The sequence below is a fragment of the Argiope bruennichi genome, chromosome 11, assembly GCF_947563725.1.
Source record: "Argiope bruennichi chromosome 11, qqArgBrue1.1, whole genome shotgun sequence".
Classification (NCBI taxonomy): Eukaryota; Metazoa; Arthropoda; class Arachnida; order Araneae; family Araneidae; genus Argiope; species Argiope bruennichi.
The window spans coordinates 14,008,260-14,035,936 of NC_079161.1; the positions used below are offsets into that span (position 1 = coordinate 14,008,260).

Here is a 27,677-nt window from a genome sequence, read left to right on the forward strand (position 1 = left end):
GTTCGTGTTACCAAGGAAAGGGGCTGCAGTAGCTTCTGAGGGTAAAGACCTCTGACCACCCGAGGGAAGATGTCTGACTTCTAGATCAAACGAACATGACAAATTGCTTGCATAACCTTTTTTCATGAGAGGGTTCTTTCTCACACCTCATAGATAGAAGGTGTGAAAGAGGGTGTCACAGATAGAGGTGTCACAGGGGAAGAATAACCATGCCTAACCAGGACTTGAACCCGAGATGCCCAGATCACGGGGAAGACGCGCTACCCCTAAGCCAGGACGCCGGTATTCTTTCTAATGAAGGATATTATTCCAGAGAACGTTTTGAATGGAACTTGCGTATAAGTAGGAAATGTTAACCTTTGGTTTGAATGCAGCCTTTTTACTGAACCTATAGTGTGATTCTTGACGAATGTTTAGGCGTTTAATCCCTAGCATGCGAAGCTATTCCTAGCTAGCTAGTGAATTTGTATTTACCCAACCGTTTAAAACCAAAATTTGATATAAAAATACGCTTATAATCCTAAAATTTGATATATTAAGCCACTGCGTTTTTGAATTATTACTTTTACATGTTTCTGAAAACACAGACCGACAGACCACAAGCCAATTGTAGGATTTGGCTCAAAATTTAATAGGTACCTAAACTATAGATGTAAAATCCGTGTACCTAATGCTACCCATCTATCTCTGCATTTTGTAATTACCGTGTTAGAGTATATTCAGACATCCGGACAGACAGATTTCCTATAAACTGATTTTGCTCAAAATTCGATAGAAATCTGCAAATATGTTGTAAAAATTACACATCAATTTTTATCCGACTAGCTCAAAGCGTTTTTGAATTCCTTTTGTCGCATTATATAAAAACGTGTTTTCGAATTCGGGTAGGTCTTAAATGCGAACATTCGTCAAAATCTCGGGTTCGAATTTTTTGACTATTACAATACTTTCTATATAGTTGGAATACAAAAAAGTAATAGAATAGGAAGAGGCCAAGGTTTTATATATTTATAAAGCATAGGTTCTCTGAAGGATGCTACCATCTCTAGTGGGCACTTAGCCTTCAATTGGGATAGTGCGGGTGCAAGCACCGAAGCACATAGGGGCCGTTAAGACGGTCAAGAAAGTACATAATATACTTGAAATGTAACATAATATACTTGAATTAATGGATTTGCATATCAGTTATCGGATAGGTAACATTCAAATTTGATTCCTGTTAAATGACTGTGCTTTTAGATGTCAAGTACAGGGGTAGGCTTATTGCAGTGATGCAGATTCAGTTTTCCACATCATAATAGAACAAAGACAATAGAATAAGATAGATAATAGAAATTTGGAAATAAAATGAAATTATTTGTTAAAAACATCAATAGCCACAACCATCTACGGAAAGCATAGAAGTCTCAAAATTGAGAAAGAATCTAAAAGTTGAAAATAATGACTTAAGTTCAATACTAATGGCGCCAGAAAATGTTAAAATATTGAAAGACATGATGTTGAAAATTGACAATTTTTTTGCCAACTGTTTAAAAGTGTTTACATTTCTTCTATTGTAGGACTCCATTTGGAAGAATACAAAAAATTTCGAGAAAATTTTTATCCAAGTTTTGACCTGATGCTCGTAAGACAGGATGGCAAGTGTAGGAGAAGATGACGAGGAAGGTCAATAATTGACCACCTGTGGCTTAAGGCCAAGCGTCTCGAAAAGGATGCCAGTTTGGAGAATTTGCCAGTAATATGGATGGATTATGCTAAAGATAGCAGTCGGCCACAACAAATCCTGTCGATACTGCTATGTTCAGCGATGGTGGGGTGGTCGGCTGCATACAAGAAGAAGAAAAAACATGAGCCATCTCATTCATTTTTTTATATCCCTTACTGACTGTGTTTATTTTTAATGAACATTTTTTAAATAAATTTGATGGCTGCTTTTATTTCTATTTTGTGATTTTTAAAAGACAGACAGACAAAAAAAAATAGGTATAATAATAGGTGTTAAAGTACGAAACTGTATTTTAACACTTGTTGTGGCCAACTTTTGTAGAAAATGGGACATTGAAATTTTTTTTTTTATTGTAAAGGATTTGTGAATGAAAACAGCCCTTGTTGCAACTACTTTTCGGATTATACCCTGAAATCAAGCCAATTTTTGGAGAAGATCTACTTCCTTTTTTTACTGAAAACTAATTTTTTTTGTAAAATTGTAATTATATTCATCAGTACTTAGGAAGAAAGGGCACCGTCAAGAATCGACATCGAAATAGAAAAACAGCAGTGAAGCAATATTGAGATAAAAGTCGAAAAATACCAAATGATTAAAGGAGAGAAAATTGCAATTGGAATATGATTGCTAAATGTGACAATCTTTAGGATATTGATTAGTATTTTCCACTCGTCAGTATATCATTTGGAAATTTAATGATTTACTTACTTTGAGACTGAAGACTTTCTGATATGGATTATAACCAGCTCAAATGTTTCATCATTGGTGATTCTAGTCTAGTTGAATTCAGATCTCGTTTTGAAGAAAAATTAGGGACACATTTCGTAGTTTAGAGCTGTGGTCAGATGACCTGATGGATTCCTCAATTGGAATGAAACTAAATATACTCACTGGATACCGGTTCATGCGCATGCGCCGAATTGCTCGCTGATACTGATATAAATATGATTCAAATTCAATAATTAGAGGTTCAAATTAAGGTTAATTCTCTTGTGCTTTTCTCTTCTTTTTTTCTTTTTTTATTTTACCTCAATTCGGGATTTCAGACCAGAAGAAAATAAGGGAGAAAATGCAAATAGGTTAGATGATATTTCAAAGAAAAATTATACAAAAAAACACAAACGTTTAAGTATTCCAAAGACTTAATTCTTCAAAAAAAATTTGTATTATATATAGTTATTCTAATTTTCTTTCAAATTGTATTTAGTTTACATTTAGCTTCTAAGCATATTTAAATATGCATGTTTTAGTTAATAACCCTATAATAATAAGCCTATAATTATATCTTAATAAGCCTAATATAATAATATATATTAAGCTTATAATAAGTTAATAACCCTATTTTTTTTATCACTGTATTAATTTGATTGCCATCAAACCAAACGATTATGTCATTTCGAAGCTGAATTTCGGAGTTGAATTGAAAACAGTTTCCTGGCGCCATCTATTAATACAGCATGAAAGTAATAGCCATTACTTCTGATTTTTAAATAAAAGAATCAAATATATGATAAATGAACTTTAAAGAAGGACGTGACAAGAAAATTCAAAATATTTTATTGTATGATTGCTAAATTTTTTTTAACATCAAGTACGTGCATATTAGAATATCCTTTATTTATTTTATTTTTATTATAAAAATCTTTATAAACGAATACAATTTTTTTTATTAAGAATATTAATACCTCTTTAGTTAAACGTAAACTTCTTTTAAATCCAAAAAAAATTATTACAATTGCTTTTGTTAAGATACAGATCTTTAAATTCTTATTCCGAACTTTTTCAAATTGAAATGAAATAAAATGAACAACAAAAAAATTATTTAGTATCGTTTCTTCAATACTATATTATGTAAATTGAATTAAAACAAATTTAAAAAGATAGTTGTAAAAAATGTTCAAAAATATTCTTAAATTTATTGAAATTGGAAAGAAAAATTCAATGACAGTAAAAAAAATAATTGATATAATTGAAAATCATTTTTTTTTTAATTTTGAAGTGATGTACTATTAAATTATAAAAAAATTAACTTTAAAACTTCAAGGAATCTTAAACTAAAAATCTAAATATGTCGAAATATTATATAGTCCCGTTGTGCATCAACTGAATAAGAAGTAATTATATGTGAAATTGGATAACTCTAAGTGAAAACGTAAACTAATAACTGGTAGCTCTGTAAAGCACATTGCAGAGTTCTTTACAGAGCCTTTTCACCACGCATCCAATTTATAGATAGTATTCAGGCCACAAACATTATCATGTTGAAATGAGGCAATGAAACATACAGTAACAACGTTATTAAAAATATAGTGTCTTCTAAAATTGTCTTTCTTACAATCAAACTACATACCAACAAAATTTAGTTTGATAAAAAAAAAAGTGAATAATCAGTTTTAATACATTAATTTTCAAAAAAAAAAAAATTTAAAGTATCCATTTGGATATAAAATTATTCTTTTTCGCATAAAAATGCGATTTTCCTGCAATAAATTTGAGATAGCTCTTACCCATCCATGATTTAGAGCGATAGCACTATTAGCACAGATTATTATAAAGCAGAATTCTTTCTTCCACATGCTAGTTGCTGCAGATTAATATAAAGCAGAATTCTTTCTTCCACATACTAGTTGCTGCAGATTAATATAAAGTAGAATTCTTTCTTCCACATGCTAGTTGCTGCAGATTAATATAAAGCAGAATTCTTTCTTCCACATGCTAGTTGCTGCAGATTAATATAAAGTAGAATTCTTTCTTCCACATACTAGTTGCTGCAGATTAATATAAAGTAGAATTCTTTCTTCCACATACTAGTTGCTGCAGATTAATATAAAGTAGAATTCTTTCTTCCACATACTAGTTGCTGCAGATTAATATAAAGTAGAATTCTTTCTTCCACATGCTAGTTGCTGCAGATTAATATAAAGTAGAATTCTTTCTTCCACATACTAGTTGCTGCAGATTAATATAAAGTAGAATTCTTTCTTCCACATACTAGTTGCTGCAGATTAATATAAAGCAGAATTCTTTCTTCCACATGCTAGTTGCTGCAGATTAATATAAAGTAGAATTCTTTCTTCCACATGCTAGTTGCTGCAGATTAATATAAAGTAGAATTCTTTCTTCCACATACTAGTTGCTGCAGATTAATATAAAGTAGAATTCTTTCTTCCACATGCTAGTTGCTGCAGATTAATATAAAGCAGAATTCTTTCTTCCACATGCTAGTTGCTGCAGATTAATATAAAGCAGAATTCTTTCTTCCACATGCTAGTTGCTGCAGATTAATATAAAGCAGAATTCTTTCTTCCACATGCTAGTTGCTGCAGATTAATATAAAGTAGAATTCTTTCTTTCACATACTAGTTGCTGCAGATTACTATAAAGTAGAATTGTTTTCTTCCACATACTAGTAGGTGCAGATTATGTACTACTAAATCATTAGGATTTAGTTTTACTTTAAGCAAATAATCCGTCACTTTTGAAATCATCTGATTGACAATCTCATATTTTCAGCAGCAATCACTGCATAGCTTCATGGTAGAATCTTCCGCTTTGTAATCGAAGAATTACGGATTCGAGATCTATTTCGAAAAAAAGTATAGATTATGGTGATGGCAGTAAAAATTGTGGCGTTTTTTTTTTTTTTTTTTTTTTTTTTTACAAAAGTGCACTACTTACCGATAAAAAGGTACGACCACTTTTATCGCCGTACGGCACGATAAATTCGTCAAGTGTTAAATGTCTTCAGTGTGAGTCGCGCAAAAGTTCCACATCCTTTTCATCTGATCACGATTCGAAATTACGAGATTCAAAACCTGCTTCTACAAAGGTGTCATCGTTTTCACCCGTGTAAGAAACATTCGATTCATCCAGTATCGAACTTCCTCGGCTGATTTGGAACGGAAGTCAGCATTCCTTGTCATCTGTTCATGACTCAAAATGACAACAAGGCTTGTCCTTATAAAGCCTACATGCAGTTTTTAATCGAGGCGTTAGAATATCATCGCATGTAGGTAATGTCTTTACATACCACTGCGAAAAAAGGAGAGTAATAACTAGAAGAAGTACGCGTCTATTTCGGCTGTTATTCGGTTAACAATATCTCGGATATGATTGCCACAGATTAAGTAACAAAATTTATAGTAGAAAATCTTTAGATATAAAATATACAATTATACTAAAATTTTTATTTTCTTGCTATGCGATTTTCTTTATCCATAATGTTCACGAATTACTAAAAAAGTTATCCACTAAAATAATAAAAATTGGTGATCTCATCTTATTAAACTTACTTATCTTCCAACTTAATAAATTTAAAAAAAAAAGCAAAGTTTATGCTCTCGAAACTAATATCTGTTCATTCATAGCCTTATTCACACACCGATAAATCAGTCAATTTAAACTTAAAAATACCATCTCAGTTGCTAGACGTCAAAATAGAAGTTTATATTTCGTATCGAATGATGAGGTAGACAGAAAAGGTGGAGATATTTCTAAATCCGGCCATTGTTACAGACGGTGGTGGACGATTGTATATACCGTTGTCAACAGTTTTACTGATGACAGGAACTTCAATCGAGTAAATGAAAAAGTTAAAGAAAAACACTCCAAGTGATTTACTTTATTAATACAGGGTGATTCCTAATTAATTGTGCAACTTGGTAGGGAGGTTGAGCACAAGAATACAAAAGACATTCAAATAGAAAATAAAGGTCTCAATTTTTTTCTTAGTCATAAATATAGGATGTCTCAATTGAACTAAAATAAGATTTTTTGTTCCTAACTTCTACGCTAGTGAAGATATTTTAATGAAATTTCCAATAATAATACATTTATTTTAAACAATCATTTATTGTACAGGATTGTAGGGGTGCAAGTGATTCAAATAAGAGATCAAAAGAAATGCAAGGCGTTTAATGGCGGTGGCGTTCTGTGTGTTTTCTTCTATGTTTGGGCCTTATCGCTTCACTTGCGCCTATACATTCTTGTTACAATTTTTTTTTTTTTAAATTAATGTTTCACTGATGAAAATTTCATTAAAATATCTTCACTAGCGTAAAAGTTAGTAACAAAACATCTTGTTTCAGTTGAAATAACAAATTCTGTATTTTTTGACTGAAGAAATAGATTGGGACTTGGGTTTCCTATGTCAATGTCATTCGTATTCTTATTCTGCACCTTCTTCCAAATCCGCACAAGGCCGCGGTGACCTGGTGGTAAGGTCTCGGCTTGTGAGCCGTAGGGTTTCAGGTTCGAGACCTGATTCTACCGTAGAGCCGTCGTGTAATGGGGTCTGTTGCACGTTAAATCCGTCATGCCAAACGTCCTCCCGCTGGTGTGGTGTGGTGTGGAGAGGGGGGTGACAGCTCAGGTGTCGTCCTCGTCCTCTGACCGCGGTTCAAAATTATGAGGTCCGTTCCAAAATAGCCATAGTGTTGCTTTACAACTGGACGTTAATATAACTAATCTAAACTAAACCAAATCCGCACAATGAATTTGGAACTACTCTGTAGTTTTTGAAGTGTGCAAATTATCAAAGAATAAAAAATACATTTGTTGTTGCTTAAACCATAAAGTCAGCGAGTTTTAGCATCTCTTGTTTCAGTAGCTCCATCTAGGGTCAAGAGTACGTCTTGGCTACTCATGCGTCACAGTCCTTTTCACGGGGCGGACTTCATTCATACATTTCATCCACAGATCGTAATTTAGACCTGAATCAGAAAACGATCACCTCTGATCCAGTACCTTCAGTGGTATTGTCTAGACATGGAGGATTTTGCAGCTACGACAGATTTGTACGTGCACCAGCTACCATGTACACCGAGAGTCTTTGGGCTACGGTGTTCGAACTCACAACCAAAGGGATGTGAATCCAACGTCCTACCAACCAGGCTATCGCGGCACAAAAGTACATTTATACTAGCAGAATAACTCTACTTTAATAAAAAAAAACGATACTTGTAGAATAACTTTACTTTATTCAAACAAAACAATGATTCAGCAAGACATAAAACTGTGTGACAACAAGAAACTAATGTTGGCATAAGTGATAAAAATAAATTACCATTCATCAGTGAACATAAATTGAAGAGCATAAAGTAGATGGGAGAAAAAAAAAACGCATTATCTTCCCAAAACAACTACTTCTGTAAAGAAACAAAAAAAACTTTGACGTTTAAAAATATTAAAAGATGATAGAAATTACTTTAAAAAATAGCTACTTAGTTTTTTCCCCTTTTATAATGTACAAATAATTGCTAACAAAACATTGGCACATGCGCTCTTCAATTTTGTTCAGACAAAACAAAACTTTGTGTTAATACATTTTCACACAAATTGATCAAATCTGTACATTCACACAGATAATATTTCTTTGGTTTATACACAATTAATTTGTACATCAGATTTTACACATATAATATGGCAGTCATAGAGATTTATATAAATTTTTCATAGTCAGATCTCAACACTTTCTTAATTACAAAAACTCAAATTTTCACCTTCTTTTATAAGCTCTCTATAATTTTATACAGATGGGAATTACATTTCTAGTTTGCTATATTAAAGTTATTTCTATACAATGCGATACTCTCTGCTATCCTAGAATGCATTACTGAGGATAATGTTTGTTACTTTCAAATGGAGGGAAACATTTCCGTTTTTAAAAATTGTCGCATAAAATTGAAATGAAATAAAATCCAAACTGTCATTTCACCAGTATTTTAAAAGTATTGGAATGGAAAAAATTAAATTTTTAAAATAAAATGTTCGTGAAATTTTCCACCGTATTATAGATTTTCAATTACAATAAATGAGCAAAAACACAATTATGTAAATCAACCATCTAACTCTCCGACCCGCCACGAAGGCACACGAATTTAAACCATAAAACTGAATGACCGGACCGCCGCAACAGCAACGTTGGCGGGAAATGTGGTTGAGTCCTAAGGGCCGTCACCGGCCACGGTACAACCCTCCCCGAAGAAAATACGTCCCGTCATCGATGGGAGGAGTCAGATCCCCCACCAATTAGTGTACCCTCTAGGGTGGCGAGATCCAACCACCAAGCCGGAAGCATCTCATCCTCATTTCGAGGTGTGTCCCCCCCCCGGGGGTTAACACAATTATGTAAATGCTACAAAGTTCTTAAATACGGAAAAAAATAGTACTCAGAATTATATTTGTAATTAATATTTAACTCAATATTATATGAGTGTCAATTTTTTAATCCGTATAAATTAATAATAGAATAAATTTTTAAGTATATATAAAAAAACTTCAAATTTCCATCTACATTCATCAAGCTTTTAAATAGACATAAAACAAAATGCCGGTATTGTGAAATGAATATTTGGTTTCAAAATACTTAGATAAATTGTGGAGTAATGATTCAATACTAGATTGAAAAAATAAGAAGCAATATGCCAATTCTAGCGATGCACTTGTTAATACAAAGCATGCATTTTCGGTCTCAATTTACCAGGGGTTAAAATGCCTGCCCCTAAACAGAAATTGTTCGATGTTTTGCTATTTAAAAAATATGAATCTCAATGTGCGTTCAGCTTTTGATTCAATTGTGATTTCTAAAGGTGTAATAAAATCCTTACATGATATCATCAGCTGGAAAGTACAAAGTTTTACGATCCAAAATACCAAATGCTAAAGGTGAAATGGTCTTTCATGTGCAGTTTCAAATCTTGAGATTTTAATTTCGGAATTTATAGATATCTGCACGTGCCCTGCTATCTGCTGACTTACTTAACTTCAGAACTGGCAATGAAGTAACTGTTTTATCAATTACTCCAGACCTGCTGAGTCGTGCATCGCTTTGACATGTGTCCTGCGACAACTTACGGGGAAAACTCTTCGAGATGCCCTTTCATTTTATTCAGCATTATTCAATTAAAATCAAAGTTAATAAATACTGCATGATTTTAAAATCCAGACATTCATTTTGTAATATCCAGCAGATAAAAAACCTTGACAAATGTACATAAAATTATGAAAATTATTGATTGCGCATTTTGAAGAAACACACACACAAATGTTTTGAAATTAATTTGTGTAACATATATATCTATCATAAATTTAATTTCTATTCAAAACTTTTATCAGCCAAGAACATCCAACAGAAAAAAGCTTCTTTTATATATTCTATGAGAAATTCTTCAGTGATTCTATAAGAAACACAAGCAGATGTGATATGAACACAATTACACAAACAAGTGTCATTTTTCAGATTGGTGAATTCTAAAACGTTGCATAGGAAACAAAGCAACTTTGAGCAATCAACAAGCGCACATATGTGTAAGTAAACATCGACACATTCAAGCAAAATGTAACAGCAATGTGAAAAAAATGAGCAAATTGCAAATAATTTACATCAGCAATCTTTCATCAAGGAAATTTATACCCATCTTAGAAAAAAAGCACGCTGTATAAGAAATTGTAATGTGCAACAGCAAATAATGATTTCTTAAGCAAGATAGCATAGCGTGTTGCTTAATATTACACAATATTGTACGATATTACACTAAATCATGACCTCTTACGCAAGGTAGCACAGCGCGGTGCCCAATATTGTGCGATATTACACCAAATCATGACTTCTTAAGCAAGATAGCATAGCGTGTTGCTTAATATTACACAATATTGTGCGATATTACAGCAAATCATGATTTCTTAATCAAGATAGCATAGCGTGTTGCTAAATATTGCACAATATTGTGCGATATTACACCAAATCATGACCTCTTAAGCAAGATAGCATAGCGTGTTGCTTAATATTACACAATATTGTACGATATTACAGCAAATCATGACCTCTTACGCAAGATAGCACACAGTGGTGCCCAATATTGTGCGATATTACACCAACTCATGACCTCTTAAGCAAGATAACACAGAGTAGTGCCCAATATTGTGCGATATTACACCAAATCATGACCTCTTAAGCAAGATAACACAGAGCAGTGCCCAATATTGTACAATATTGTGTAATACTATATTATATTATTAAAATTCAACGATATTACATATTATTGCAAATATTGTTTAAAATCACACAATATTGTACAATGTATGCGTGTTACTGAGCACAATGAGCATTGCAAAATGCAATCATAAAAATAAATTTAGCTTCGGCAAGGATGTCATTCCGGTGAATTTAGTCAGTCCAAACTGATTCAATTCGTCTTATATGGACAGGATCAATCAAACTATATATTTAATCCTTTCCACTCAGATGATGCCTCTCACTCATCATTCAAAACGGTGCAACATTTTGACGTTTTATTTATTTCTCAATTTTGATTGTTGAAAACGCATACTGTGGTAAGATGATGTAGATTAATTTTTCGAAGAAAATCGGCTTAAAACAATTACATGTATTTATTTTTCAGAGCAATAAGCAAATATTTGTATTAGGTGAATAATTATACATCGAATTACTTTTCCGCGTGCAAAGGGTTAAGAGTCCAATAACTACATTTGATAATAAAAAAGCATCTTTTTTATAGTAATATAATGGGGAATTTTATGGTTGATTAAAAGAAAAAGATATAATCAATAATTTCGACGAGAATATCGGTTATATGTTGTTTTCATAAAGGTCCTTCATTAAATAATAAGTCGAAAAATCCCATCAGCAACGATGATAATGTCAACGAAGTGTGAAGAGTTATTTAATAATCTCAATTTAAAAAAGTGAAGAATAGGATGCCAGATACCATACTTTGTTACATGTCATAGGCAGGATTACAGCAATCGAATGAAAGAACTGTGACATTTGGCTTCCGAAGACCTTGAAACAAAGAGCAATATTATGAGTTTAAAATATTGAAGAAGGAAAAGAAGACTGTTAAAAGAGAAAATTAAACATATCAAAGCGATTAATCAAATTCGTACTAGACACAAAAGCTTCCAAGCAAAGTCCAGCGAAAAGCAAGAAAGTGAAGCCAGTCATATAGCCTTAATCTTACCATCAAAACCTGGAATTTCATCTTGCGATTTCACATAGCCTAGGAAACTGAAGAAAATTTTGAAAAGATATAACTTCCAGCTGAAATGAATATGAAGAGGAAAATCGAAAATGATTCCAAGGATATAAACATAATTGTTATGAGAAATACATTGCGCAGTTTGTAGCGCTCTAGTATGATTGTATCAATAATTGCAGAAAATATTTCTTAGCTGTAAGAAATATTCTCTGTTCCAGATAATTTCGTTCATTATTTATTAAAATCTCTTCATAATGCCTGAAATTATTATTATTATTATTTATTTTTGAAATAAAGCATACTGAAAAAAATAGTGATCAAGAGGATTTCCTAACTCCGGATGATGTCATGATTTTGTATATTGTAACAATATGAGCAAATATTTTTTTATGGTGACCTTGGATGTAACACACAATGCATAGTGCTTGAAAGCAACCAACCAAAGATTCTTCCTTAACGTCCTCTTAAATATGCTATAACATTTCGAATAGGAATTCAAAATCGTCAACCAACAAAAAAAATTCAACACGAGAACACGCAAATTCACATTTCTTCTGGAAGAGGTGGGTGATTGTTACAGAACTCCAACTTCGAAATCCAAGAATCCTCTTTATGGGTGTGATGTCCAGAAAATGAAAAGAATAAGCAATGCTATGCTGACAGCAATCTGTGTTGAGCGTCTTTCAGATCCACCGGAATCAGGGTTTTCTGCAATGGAAAAGAAAGATGACTGCATGGCCTAATATCATGAAGCAAGTAAATAATAATAAAAAAAAATTAATAATAAAAAATAAATAATAACAAAAAATAATAAAATAAAATATTATAAGTATTAAATAATAAATAAATATAACAAAAATAAATAAAAATAACACAATTTAAAAGCTAGTTTTGATTAATGTAATAAAAGTAATAAGTAAGCTATTTTATCAAAAATATTATGAAAAGACAAAATTCCCGAAGCGAGTGTCTTATTATTATTGCCTTTTTATTTTTATTATTTTCTAATTGTAATGCTTATATAGATTTCATAACTCATCATTACAATTACTCTGGTGTCTTTAAAACCAAAATTTTCTTAAATTTACTCCAAATATTGGAATCGAAATGAATTTAAAATCGATCGAATATCCAACAACAAAATTTTGGAAATATTAAAATTTTAGGAGGAAAACATTAAATATGTTACATATGTCATCAAGTGATACATTTTAGGGACACTGTTACAAAGTTTTGAATCGAATTTAAGTACAGCACCCAGTTCCATTCTGAATAATTCAGCATGAAGAGATTTTGCTTCTTTTATCAACTGTTTTATGTTTCGAGTTAACCCTCTAATCACTATTAAAATCACTATTTGCAGGTGTTGTTTGCCAATAAGTTGAAATATTTTTCAAACAAAGTGAACTGATAATATATGTTATACGATAATAATATGATATAATGAAAATCAGTAATCTTAAAAATAAACACTCTAAACTGCGAAAAACGCAGGATGCAATAAAAAATGGACTGACTGCCAACCAGCGGAAATCGCGGAATACGCAGCTGGAAGGGTAATTGAACAAATGTGTTGAACTTTTAACAGTGTAACTGCGCGATGATGGAATCATAACAAATCTTATTCAAAAATTCTTTGACACATTGTGTACATGCTGTAATGTCTTGATCTAGACTGATCAAATAACGAAGCAGAATTTCCAGACGATTCTTTATTTTACAGTCCTATATATACAAAAGAACAACTTGTTCTAATCTTGGTTAAATAAATAGTTATTTACACCTGTAGTAGTAAACACAACAGTCGAAGTTGAAGGTTTATCTTGAAAACTCAGTTCTCCATCAATACTTAGAAACAACACCTCAGGGAACTAACAGGTTGTTAGTCAACACGACCACTCCAGGGGTAGTTCTCGGACTCTAAACTCGTATGCGTAGTCCAACAGTCTCTTGCAATTCGTTTCTTCTCCTCTCCCTAAAAAGTCTCCGCACTTTATTTCGGCGACAATCGTCGCCTCTTAATTTACATTGGTCATTTGATCTCTCTTTCGGCCAATCGGGGTTCAGCAATATGCTCCCTCAGCGGCGCCAGTCTGTCGTGGGAAGGTCCTTTTAGTGATGCACCTTTCATAACTGACTATTCTGGAACACGGAGTTATCATAGTCCTTTCACAATGAGAAACATTTAGCACCCAGTTTAGGCACCCCTTTTTAGTTTGGACACCCCTTTCTCTTTGAAGGTACTATCAATATCTCTTGAACGAGGAATTCCCATATTCACTGTAGTCGCTAATGAACAGATGCGAGACCACCCAGGTGAAAAGATCCACCATCTGGCTGTCTCGAGGAGTTTAGTACGACAGCTGGCTGTAAATGTCTTGTCAGTACTGGGAAACGGGAAATGTTACAATACCTGTAGCAGAAGTGGATACAGGAAGGGGGAGTAAGATAAGACCCACCCATAACCTTAAGCCATGATTTGTATTTAAGAAAAAATGGTTGTTCGATAGTGTATAGGGTAATTATATATAAATGTTTGATAAAAAACATTTATCGAAATTGGTTAGGAAAAGAATAAAATAAATTGGTTTATTTTTATGATCCATGTTTTAGCGCCCAGAAATATCCAATCTTTTTTTTTAAATTAAAAAACTTCATTGATGAACAGTCAATTCGATTCGCCGAGAGTCTCGGGAATGTTTTGAACATGTGGTGAAAGCTTATAAGCCAGTTAACAGCTACGCTACCCGAGCCATTGCTTTTGTATTGTGGTCATCTTACTGGGCTGCGAACCACAAGGTCCAAGGTTCTATCCTTCGCTCATCACAATCCGCCACATCGGTGATCTCAGACGTGATCCTTCAACCTTCGTGCAGCTGTTGTGGTGCCATCTACCCACAGCAAAACCAAAGTGGTCAGACTCACTTGACGCAACAGCAGCAGCAACCACTCACCCACACACGCTCGCCATAACGCTTGGCGCTACTCAAATGGGTACAGGCGCATTAGACTCAACAGCAATATCGTTCGACTCATTGGAGGGAGAGTCTGTGGTGAAAGCTTATAAGCCAGTTAACAGCTACGCTACCCGAGCAATTGCTTTTGTATTGTTGTCATGTTACTGGGCTGCGAACCACAAGATCCCAGGTTCTATTTAGCTTATAACAACCCGCTACAAACACTATGCGTAATACATCCTCTAACAATACCTTCTGTAACGCAATACATTCTATAACATAAGACAGCGTATCTATAAAAGAATACTATATATATTATCAAAAAAACTGTAATACATTCTATATATTATACGATATCGTCGAACTTGGGGAAAATTTGATGCTAACAAATGGGAATCATTGAATACAAATCATTCAATCTGTAAGTGGGGATTTCCATTTATGCTTCCTTTCATTTGATAAAAAAATTAAGTAATAATTAATTTAAAATAAAGCCATATGGCGTGTAATAACACAGTTTAATCTCAAACACCTTACTACCGGCGGATGTATTGGTTTTTTTTTATTGCTTCTTAAACTCTTCTAAAAAATTTACATAGCAAAGATTTCATCCTAGAGTATAATCCCTAAAATGTTATTTTTGTACCGCCTCTGTCATTTAGATGATTCACACCTTCACACGAACACATAAACTAATATCAACTGAGACAAAAAAAAAAAAAAAAGAAAAGAAAGAATAAGTGTGCTTACCACAAATGGGGATTTCGTAATCCCCTTCTACAATTACTCCTTCGGGAACCCAAGATCCATCTGCGCATGTGTAGAGCGCTGTTCCCAGAAGTTTGTGGCCTTCCTCACAGTGGTATTGAATCCGGGTACCTTCGGCCGGGAAGCCCCAGCAACTTTTCTCCTCCGTCATATTGTAGTACCCGTTTTGAACACGTGGGGGATCTTCCTTGCAGCCGGACTCTGGGCAAAAGGATACAATATGGAATCATTGGGGATATATTAGCACTGGTTCAAAAAATTTTTAGAGGCTTTGTCGAAGATTTTTAGAGCCACTACTTAGATTTTAGTTTTAAAGCCATTATTGTTGTTATAAGGTGGCTGGACTGAAAAAATTCAAGGAAGCCCCTTCCTGGATGTTACATTTACATAGGCATGTAGATACTGTCGCTGTTTTATAATCCAGGATTGGAAAGTAAATTTTTAAATAAAATAAATAGCCAGCTCTAAAAATTAAAATAAATTTGTTTGCTAATTTTTAAAAATAAACATGTTAGAGCAAACGTGAATGAAATTTGGATTAAAGTAATACCAAGAAGTTACGAGATTGATAGAAAGAGCAAAAGACGTACAAGCCAGGGCCCAAATTTGCATATAGTTTAGTTATATTAATGCCCCGTTTTAAAGCAACGCTGAGACTATTTTGAGCCTGATTGCGCAATTTTGAACCGCAATAGGATAAGGAAAAACGACGTGTGAGCTGACAACGCCTCTTACAAACTTCCACATCATATCAAAGATAATACTTTCGGCCTCGACGTATTTAACGTATATCAGACCCTTTTTCACGACGGGAATCGATTTCGAACTTAGAATTATTCAATCAAGAAGCGAAAACTTACTTACCACAAGGCCATCGCGATTAAGAACTTTAATATAAATACATACAAATTTTAATTACGAATGCAGTGAACAGTCATATATATATATATATATATTAATTCTAATTTTAATTTAATTAAATTCCAAGATTTTATCTTAATTTAGCCCATAGTAACTTCATTCTAAAATATTCTCTTATTTCGTGATCCAATTCCACTTTCGGTTTAATTAATCCCTTTGTAAAAATAATGCGCCATCAGTACTACGTATTAAATGAAAGTGATACTTTTACCCTTCAAAAGGTGTCAAAGGTCACACGTGTATTGAATTGGCGCCTGGCCAGAAATCCAATATTATATAAGGCTAGTGATCATCTGTTTGGCTCTTTTTACTTCTGCTTTGTGGCACTCTGCGTTTTCTTGTATATAATCATGCCTGCCACTCGGAATAGAATAAAAAGATTATTAAAAATACCAATCAATCAATCAATATATATATATATATATATATATATATATATATATATATATATATATATATATATATATATATATATATATATATATATATATATATATATATATATATATATATATTCACGTGTGTGTGTAATGATATATCTTATTTACTTCCTAATTAATTTACTATTTTTTTTTTATTTTAAATCAGTTTCTATTATTTTATTCTACAAATTTCTCTTATTTACTGGTTCAGGTCCACTTTTTTATTCAATTATTTCTAACTTATGCTCTAAAAGATGGATGACTATACAGTTCTCATGTTGTAAGCACAAGGATAAAAATGCCTAACACGCATTCTTCCAAATATACTCTTTCCTGAATGACACGCGTCAAAGAAATCCCAATAAGAATCTTTCAATAAAAGCACTAACCAAAAATATTCTTTTTTTTTCTTTTTTTATGGATGTCAACGGATGTATTCTATCGTTTATCCCCGTATATAAATCATGCCCTCCCGTGGAAAAATAAATTGTAGTTAAAACTAAAATTGCCTTTTTATCGGCTTAACATCTGAAATATTATATATACATATATATAACATCATTCTAAAATATTCTCTTATTTCGTGATCCAGTTCCCTTTTCGGTTTAATTAATTCCTCTGTAAAAATAATGCGCCATCAGTACTACGTATCAAGAGAAAGGGATATCTTCGGTTGCCCTTAAAAAAGGGTCAAAGGTCACCACGTGTATTGAATTGGCTCATGGGAAGAAATCCAATGTTATATAAGACTAGTGATAATTTGTTTCGACCCTTTTTTGCCTTCTTCCTTTTTTACTTCTTCTTTTGTGCCGCAATGTGCATTCTGGTAAATTATCATGCCTGCCACTCGGAATAGAATAAAGCGAAATTAAAAATACAATGTCTCTTCACTGCTTCGAATCTGCATTGTACTGAAACCAAAAATATGTTACATTTTATTTAGCCGACAGGATTCGAATAGTATTTCATATATATATATATATATATATATATACATATAATTTTAAATCTAAATTAAATCCTAATTAATTTTCTAAGTTTTATCTTAATTTAGCCCATTTTAACTTCATTCTAAAAATGACCTCTTATTTTCTGTCCAATTCCATCTTTTTTTATTTAATTAATGCACCACGAGCTCTGGATAAATGCTTAAATCTGCACTTTCACACGCTCCGAGTGAAGGGATAAAAAACTGTCAAGCCAAGCAATTATTTTAAAAGATAACTATTTGATCCCTACCTAGATCGACACATGTAAAGAAATCCCTATCAGAATCTCATAGTATATTATATATCAGTAAAATATTGTATATATTACTAAAAAAATCGCAGTCAAACAGAATTATGTCTTAGTACTTATGAAATTTCTCCTTATTTTGGTTTTTCCCAATTTTTCCTAAATTATTTTTATTAAATGCAGCAAGTCTACATGTGCAAGCAAAACATTATTTTACTCTCCATGAAAGAGTTTTTTGAACTCAATCCAGAGATAGGTCTGGTGAACATGGAGATTTGGTTCTAGATTCCAAAACTTCAGCTATTTACCAGAGACTTCGCAAAAAAGCCAAAGTCTCATTCCGCGTTCAGATTACAGACTTCTTTCTCTCCCTCGAGGAAGAGTCCATTGCACCTAAAGCAGTCTGAGACCGAAAGGTTAGAGATTTCACTGATGTGGCCCAGAAAATTGAAGAAGAGGTCGGTGGATCAGGCGTCATTATTTTCTGTTTTATTAAGGCTTCACGTTATTAGTTTCAACCTCTAGCCCTCGTATTGATTCAAAATCGCTAATGTAACTAAACCAAACTAAAATCTGAAGGCAGTTTCTAAATGTGTACAGTAGACTCCCGATTATCCGCGCCTGCCGAACAAAGTTTTTTTTTTTTTTTTTGTACTAGCGTAAAGCAAAGGAAATAAATAAATAATCCCAGGCCTTCTCGGAACCTTCCCCTCTGATGAGTAAATGATTTCTTACCCAACCTTGCAGTGCGGAGTTGGCCGAGAAACTTATGCTACGAGAAATGCAATCTCGGATCAAGAGAAAATGCTTCCAAAGCAAGAAGCAAACACAAATGACTGATTTCTTCAAAAAGGTATAGTTTTACAGTTATTTGTAATTACATAATGTATTACAGTATTAAAACAGTACATATGTATTCATTTTTCTGTGTATCCTTGACGCCTCTCGTAAGTACAAAGAACTTTTCTATTTTCATTAACAAAATGCATTTTAGGTTAGTTTTGAGTGATATACTAAAATATTAAGCGTTAGTTAAACATTTCCTGCTGTTTATTTTACGTTTTATCTTACATAAAACGATTTTTCAAAGTTGGAATGACTGTTTTCTCTTTTACTATACCCGTTTTTAGCTTTTTTCGGATTATCCGCGATTTTATCCGCGGCGGCCTCGCTACCCAATTCCTCGGATAATCGGGAGTGTACTGCATTTATTTATGTACCAAGTAGGTGTAATTTGCGACTGAATTTACATTTTTTTCATTTCCTACTAACAATTTTCTACGATTGGTGGCATTTGGTGGTAGGTACTTTAGTGTGGAACTCAATGACACACAAGAAGTAGAGGTTAAACCAATTTATTAACTCAACTCTGAACAGAGTGACTGACAGATCTTCTGATTTTATACTAACAGGGAAAGTTCCAGAATACTTTTCTGGAGACAGTAAGAAAAGCTCAGAACACTTATCTGGCAAACTAAAGAAAGTTCCAGAATCTGCTGGAACATGAAATAAAGGGACACGTAAAATCAAGGAATTAAATATTTACACAAACAGTGAATCTCACTGTCTCTAGCGGGATTCGAACTTACGATCTCTTGATTATGAGACCAGTGCTATGACCATTCGGCCATGGAGAGTCGACTGCCACTTTTCAATGCGACAATATTTGTCTCTAAGTACTCCAGTTTTGTTTATAAAAACCTTCAAAACTTTGAAACTCTAAAGCATTTTGGCAAACTAGTTTTAAACACTGTTAATTTCTTTTAAATATATTTAAGGCTCATAGAAAAACGAAACATTTTTTTAGAAGAATCACTCTTGAGATTTTATTTCCGTTTAGCACTCACCTCCAAACATTTTATGAACTATTCCTCTTCTCCACGGAGTCCCCAGAAACATCATGTGGCACCGAAAACTGATGTCAGTGTGATTTATCCACTCCTTGATCTCGAACTTTCTGTTGAAACTCACTTCGAATGTCCCATTGGCTAATTTGTTGACACTATCGAACGGTACGCTGTTCAAGAATCTACCTGAGAAAAATATATAGTCTTTGAAACTGGCTTTTCAATACTGAACTTGTAAAAAAAGTGAATACAAATAAATCAGGAATGCATTTAATTTACATATTTGTAAAATATTCGATATTGCTGATCCTTTTATTATCAAAATATTTTAGAAGAGAGGAGATTTATATATTTTATAAACAAAATTTCGTTTCAGTCGTATTCTTTTATGGAATGTTGTTCAAATTGCAATAATCCTATTTTTGAAAATATTCAGTATTATTTATAAAATGAGAGTTATTGTGAACTCAAAATCACAGAATGTGGACTGCCATGAACAATCTTATTGGTTGTAAGTGGTATAATCTGAGTGTCTTAAGAAAAGATTATCATTGCTGACTGCTCCGCCTCGTTAGAGAATGCTAAGCCACAGGAATGTTTAAATCCCAACGGTCATCACGGGCCACAGTACAATCCATCCCGCAGGAACAATCACTTTGCTTGTAAGTGGTATAATCTGAGTGTCTTAAGAATAAATAATCATAGCTGATTGCTCCAACCTCTCGGTAGCCACATCGAAAAATCTGAATGATCCGGAAGCTACTATAGCATAGGTGAAAACTATTTTTAACTTTTAAGTACCATTACCAGCCACAGTACAATCACTTCCGCAGGAGGCACGTCACGTCATCAGTAGGAGATAGTCACTTCAAACCATTTTTGTACCCACCAGGGTTGCAAGAGCCAACCACCATATATGAAGTTTCTCATCTCCATCTTTGAGGTGCTCCCCCCGGGGGTTTTAAGAAAAGATAAATAACTTATATTAAGTGCAGTTAACGAGGTAGAGGATATTTCGAAGAAAATTTTCTACGAAACTCAAAGGCATTGTCGGCAATCATTTAGTAATTTATTTTGTTCTGACCTTAGATAAAGAACACTAGGTTAAAAAAATTCTTTGATAACTATTAGAACTATTTGAGTACGCACTCCAGCGTCCAAAACCATTGCCCTCAAGAGGTTTTGTGAACATATATAAGTTATACAGAGGCAGGCCTGGACTATGGTGAGTAATGGTTAAGGATTTAATATTATACGTTTCTCGTGTTCTTGTTTGGAATGGCATTATCGAGAAACAGGATGATATTAAGATGTTTGCCGACAATCTTAATCTTTGGCAACGTTTTACTATACTTCTGTCATGGCACATGAGAAAGCCAGAAACAGTCTCGAGGAAGAATGGTACAGAAGAATTGCATCGAATACCTTTTCTTGTGGTAAAATCCAAGTTATAGTAGATCATATTCACATGTACAAAGACCTCTTCAAGACCATTCAATAGTCACCAAAATATCACTCGTCAAGATCAGGCTAAATTATTTCTATTTAACTGTAACACCCTAAAGGACCAATGAACCACGCTCTCATAAAGGAAATCAAAACAACAGGACTGAGACAGAAGCTATAGATTTCTAATTCTACAATGTTTGTTTATATGTTTACACACGTCATATAGATGTTTACACTGCTATTTATCAATTATACTTCTTTTCTTCCTTTTCAATTAGTAAACTCCATATAGTTTACCCATACAATTAGTACCTTGGAGACCAATCTTAGCTTTATCAATTATACTTCTTTTCTTCCTTTTCAATTAGTAAACTCTACATAGTTTACCCATACAATTTGTACCTGGGAGACCAATCTTAGCTTTATCAATTATACTTCTTTTCTTCCTTTTCAAATATTAAACTCTACATAGTTTACCCATACAATTTGTACCTGGGAGACCAATCTTAGCTTTATCAATTATACTTCTTTTCTTCCTTTTCAATTAGTAAACTCTACATAGTTTACCCATACAATTAGTACCTTGGAGACCAATCTTAGCTTTATCAATTATACTTCTTTTCTTCCTTTTCAAATATTAAACTCTACATAGTTTACCCATACAATTTGTACCTGGGAGACCAATCTTAGCTTTATCAATTATACTTCTTTTCTTCCTTTTCAATTAGTAAACTCTACATAGTTTACCCATACAATTAGTACCTTGGAGACCAATCTTAGCTTTATCAATTATACTTCTTTTCTTCCTTTTCAATTAGTAAACTCTACATAGTTTACCCATACAATTTGTACCTGGGAGACCAATCTTAGCTTTATCAATTATACTTCTTTTCTTCCTTTTCAAATATTAAACTCTATATAGTTCACCCATACAATTAGTACCTGGGAGACCAATCTTAGCTTTATCAATTATACTTCTTTTCTTCCTTTTCAATTAGTAAAATCTATATAGTTTACCCATACAATTTGTACCTGGGAGACCAATCTTAGCTTTATCAATTATACTTCTTTTCTTCCTTTTCAAATATTAAACTCTACATAGTTTACCCATACAATTTGTACCTGGGAGACCAATCTTAGCTTTATCAATTATACTTCTTTTCTTCCTTTTCAAATATTAAACTCTATATAGTTTACCCATACAATTAGTACCTGGGAGACCAATCTTAGCTCGGCAGTTTCTTTTCTCTTTTCTCTCTTTTTTTTTTTTTTGTATTCTTTTGTAAAATAGTGTTTTTTCGGAGAAAGTATTTAGATACGAATTACATACTTATTACATATGAATATTTTTCCATCTTGTCAACATATAAACTGGTCATTTAAATAAAAATATCATGAATGCGCTTATCTTAACAAGTTATTTGAAACAATCTATATTATAGTATTCATTTTACATTTTATCTGTCATTACTTATATTTCTGAAGTTACAGTCAGTTTTACCTTGGTGAAATCGGGCCCAAGATAGCGCTAGATTACATTGTCAGCACCAGAGCAGATAGAAAGACTCTAATAGTTATAAAAAAATGCTATATATATGTGTGTGTGTGTGTGTAATGATATTTTAAAATTTAATTTAATCCTAATTAATTTCCTAATTTTTTAGCCTAATTCAGCTCATGTCAAAGTCATTCTAAAATAATCTTGTATTTACTGATCCTATTCCACTTTTTCTTTTTAATTAATTCAACTGAAGCTTTGTAAAAACGACTGCGTCATCGGTTCCACGTGCCGAGTGAAGGAATTTCTCTGTTTCTCTTGTCAAGGTCGCCACGTGTGAGAAATTCCAATCATAATCGACACGTGTCAGAAATCTCATGTTATATAAGACCAGGTATAAAATATTCATCAGCTTTCCATCAATTCTGCTTTTCGCTCTGTGTCGTTTTCTGTTGTGCGTTCGTCGTTCCTGCTTGGACATAATGCGTGCTTCTCTGAGATGAAATAAAACGATATCAAAAAATCGAAAGTCTCTTCACTGTCGTCGAAACTGCCTTAAGATTAAAAAATTATAATGCTTACATATATATGCAAGAATTGCTCGTTTAAAGTTATAAGATTTTTACTGAAGCTCAGATCTTTATCTCGATACGTTTAGATTCTGCTTGGACTAGTGGCGCCATCTTTTGGACTCTAATGTTACTTATAAAAATGCTTTTTTTTTGTTGGTAAAATCCCTTTTTTTTCAGGAAAAATACCTATGTAGATAAATTTAAAATGCAAAACCTCATCTAAATATAAAATTTGATCCAATTCGTTAGAATCGTTTCCTAGATACACGAAATATATATTATATATATGTGCAAAAATAGTACGTTTTAAAGATATAAGATATCTTTGCACACTAGAAATACATGAAAGATAAAAGTTCTGCTTTCTGTTACCAGATTTGTCGGCATACACGCCGCACGTCGGGCTTGGTTTGGGGAAGATTCCGATGCAATGCATGCTCACCGTCTCCGTGCAGGAAATCATGTCGGTGTGCGTTTTCCACGCCCCTTCTTGACACGCATCTAATTGGAAACAACAATAAAAAAAAAAGGTATTATGTTTCTATAGTTTCCTTAATTTTCTTTATTGATATTCCGAATAAATAAAATATGGAAAATAAAGTCAAGAAGGGATTGCACCCCCATTTCATTTTTAAAAAATCTATAGTGTGTTAGAAACCCGATCTAATTTTAATTAATCCTGTCTGTAATAATATACTATTTTTGAGCCTATTTCAGTTTCAAACGAGCCAAATGTTCTCCCGCTAATGTGGTGTGGAAGTTTGGGAGGGTGGGTGCCACCTCAAGTGTCGTCCTCGTCATCTGACCACGGTTCAAAATTATGAAATTCGTCCCGAAATAGCCCTAGTGTTGCTTTAAATCGAGACGTTAATATAACTAAATTGAACTAAAAGTCTGTTTTAACGAGGGATGTAGGATGTAAAACAACATCCTGTTAGCATTACTTATGCGCTAGCTTTGCATAGAGAATTTCTCGTTTGAAAAAGAAATCGGTCCCTTGAACTATATAGTCTTCTGTGCCTTATAGAACTTGCATGAGCGAAAGTCAAAGCAAGGTTGGATTTATTCTCCGTTTTGGTATATCAGGCATAGAGTGATACTGACAATTAATTGTACCAGAAGCTTTAATTTGTTATTTTTGTACCGGATATTTTTGTACATGATATAGCCGGTAACCGATTATTATTATTATATTTTTTTTCAATTGCAATGAAACGGGTACTCAATAGTACCAGTTCGTGGACTTGAACTGAGGTAGGTAGTTGACGCAGATACAAATTTGATTCCTAATTGCGATTCTGCTTCTTCAGAATAGGTATGAAAAATGATATACCGATGACCTTGACAGTGATTGACTGCAGGTGAGAAGAGGAAAGGAAGGGCTTTGTTGATATAATTAGTAGCGGGAATAGGCAGGGATTTTTCAATTGTATGCATACAATTACATGAGATAAATTGCAGTAATGGCTAGAAATAAAATATATTAAAAAAAGAAGAAAAAACAAGCTCCACATGAGGTGAACTACGCTATGTCGACCTAATAATACTTTGTATAATATTGATATAGTATCCTCCAATTGAGGAATAATGTTATCCAGGAAATTATTAATCGAGTTTTTGATACTCTTAGTACGTATCAATTTTGAATACCTGATACAAAGTATCAGGTTGATTCATATCAATGAATCCTAGTTTAAAATAATGAGGTTCTCCTCATATTAGCCTTAGCATAGCTTCGAAACATGGCATGAACTTAATTAAACTATCTAAACATTTATTTTCCATTAGAGTCACGTCTTACCCACAATGACCATAAGGAAGAAGTCATTCTGCGACGTCTTTCCGTTCGTCCTCACCCTGCAGATGTACGTCCCCTGCATGTGCATGTTCACGGAATTGATGGTCAGCGTGCTCGGGGAGCTGACGCTGAGGTCCGCGTGGCCCTCCAGGACATCTTTGGCCACAGGAGGTTCGTCCAGCGTCCATAGGTACACCAGGGTTCCGTCCTTTTCCCACTCCACCTCGGTCACCACCTCGTTCGGGGCTGTGATGTAGTGGCAAGTGAGCACTGCTGGCTCGCCGCTGATGACGTAGGGGAGCTGCGACACGAGACGGACATCTGTGACAGTGATGGGCAGTACTTCTACGAGAAAGAATTAAGGCATCGTTATTTTTTCTGGAAACAAGAGCGTCTCATTCAATGAAACTTTACAAATTCGAACTTTATTTCGGTACCATGTCTTTTCTTTTTTAAAAAATTAAAGTAAAGTAAAATATTTTCTGTAATTTCAATTTATTTTGGTTCGTTCGAAAGCATAACAAACTAGCTGGAGTGTTTTCGTCGAAACTCATTCCCATGTTCTCTAATAAAGAAGGTACCTCCCTTCACCCTCCCCCTCCAAGCGTAAAAATTGTGAACCTTGGAGAAGGTCGCGTACGCCTTATATAGTTATACAATACTTTTTAACTATATAAGGCGTTTTAACTAGTATTTAATACTTTTTACTACTAGTAAGTAGTAAAAAATACTAATATTTAACTACTAATACTTAAAAAATACTAATATGTAATCAGTATTTAATACTAATCATACTAGTAAAGTTTAAACTAGTATTTAGTACTTTTTCATTATATTAAATATTTAAAGAATAATTTTTAGAAACGATGTAAACTTTCCAAAATTTTAGGCTCTTTCTAAATAGTACAATTTTATTAAAACGATGTGCTGCAATTAAAACACACAATTATGTTACAATTATAGTACAAATATATTATAAAGATATTATAATCATATGTTTCCGATATTGTACAGTATTCAGACGATCGAACAATGTCGAGGAAATATTTTGTACACTATTTTATGCTGATGTGACAATTACCTGTTTTAAAATTCAAAAAAATAATACAAAAATTGAAGATAAAAAAATTTATTTATTGGAAAAAATATTTATTACAACATTAGTCATTTCACAAATTTGACTTATTCCTTAATTTGACATAATTTAGTACATTGTTCAAATAATATTACAATTTATTTATTACTCATTATTATTACACTGCGATAACTTGGAAGAAGAAATTATGATTTTATGGCGCCACCTATTCAATAGATTTGGAAGTATAAATCTGCTCTGATATTAAACGAATTTTTTGATATGTAAAGAAAAGAATCAAGAATATAATAAAAATAAATGTTGAAAAAAGGATGCGGTGAGTAAATAAACAAAATCACGTTGCATATTTTGAAATTTTTGTAGGTATAAAACACATGTTCTTTATTACATGCATTTTATATCTATGTGTATTTACACATATTTAATTATAAAATATATTTCGTTTATAAGGAATATTATTTAATTATAATATTCTTTATAAACGAACACAAATTTTTACTAGCGGAATTAGTAATTTTTTATTTGAAAAATTAATAATTTTTTTATTTCCCATAAATTTTAACTCCATAAGTTTTTAATTCCCATTCTATCTCCAATTTGGAAACCAATGTCCTGTTTGTTTTTATTAAACTTCAGAAATTTTAAAATTCCTAATCAGATTTTTTTTTTTTTTTTTTTTTTTTTTTTTTTTTTTTTTTGCAAATTGGAACTTTTTTTAAAAAAAGAGCAAAAATTCTCTAAAATATTTACTCTCCCCTCCTCCACCTTCAATAATTCAAACAAATTTTGTTATAGGAAACCAACATTAACCTTCATAATAAACACTAATTGGTTAATAATAGTTGTACAATTTTTTCGATAATGAAATACAAAATGATAACAATTTCGATGTTACAGCTCATATTATTATATTCGCTTTCTAGTCTTCTCTTTAACCAAATTACTTTCCCATCTACAGCATTTTCTTTTTTAATTTTTAAGGGGAAATTATCCAAAGAAATATCAAGCAACAGGAAGCAATCAGATAATATAACAAAAACCATTAAAACATAATTGCGTCTGTCGTCATAAGTCGCTAGTTAAACATAAAAATCAAATTACGTATAAAAAAAATTGCCGCTCGGTAAAGTGAATAATAAAATTAAAGGCATGATTTTGAACAATAATGTAAATGGATATAAAATTAAATCATATAGGATAAAATAAAGGAATACACATTACTGCGTGATTTAAGCATTTACTTTGACTAAATTTATTTGGATTTAAAATTAAATTCCTTTCTTCCATAAAGTTTAGATTGCCAGATAATAAATTCTAGATTTTCATTAATTTAACATATAATAGATTAGATAAACATATATAGATAATTTAATGAAATATTTGCATATA

At 32.7% G+C, this 27,677-nt stretch overlaps 1 protein-coding gene across 2 annotated transcripts in view; it reads right to left on the reverse strand.

Moving 5' to 3' along the window:
• Window positions 1-7,705: 7,705 nt before the first annotated feature.
• The window catches only part of LOC129957369 (uncharacterized), a 116,886-nt gene continuing 96,914 nt past the window's right edge, over window positions 7,706-27,677 (reverse strand). The window contains exons 3-7 of one of the 2 annotated variants that reach the window (XM_056069660.1): window positions 25,196-25,537; window positions 23,767-23,895; window positions 19,876-20,061; window positions 15,432-15,650; window positions 7,706-12,432 (exon numbers count right to left, since the gene is read on the reverse strand). In XM_056069660.1, coding sequence (XP_055925635.1) covers window positions 12,335-12,432; window positions 15,432-15,650; window positions 19,876-20,061; window positions 23,767-23,895; window positions 25,196-25,537 — 974 coding nt within the window. In that variant the 3' untranslated portion in view covers window positions 7,706-12,334. The remainder of the gene's footprint in view (window positions 12,433-15,431; window positions 15,651-19,875; window positions 20,062-23,766; window positions 23,896-25,195; window positions 25,538-27,677) is intronic. The other variant, XM_056069661.1, reaches the window with a different exon arrangement.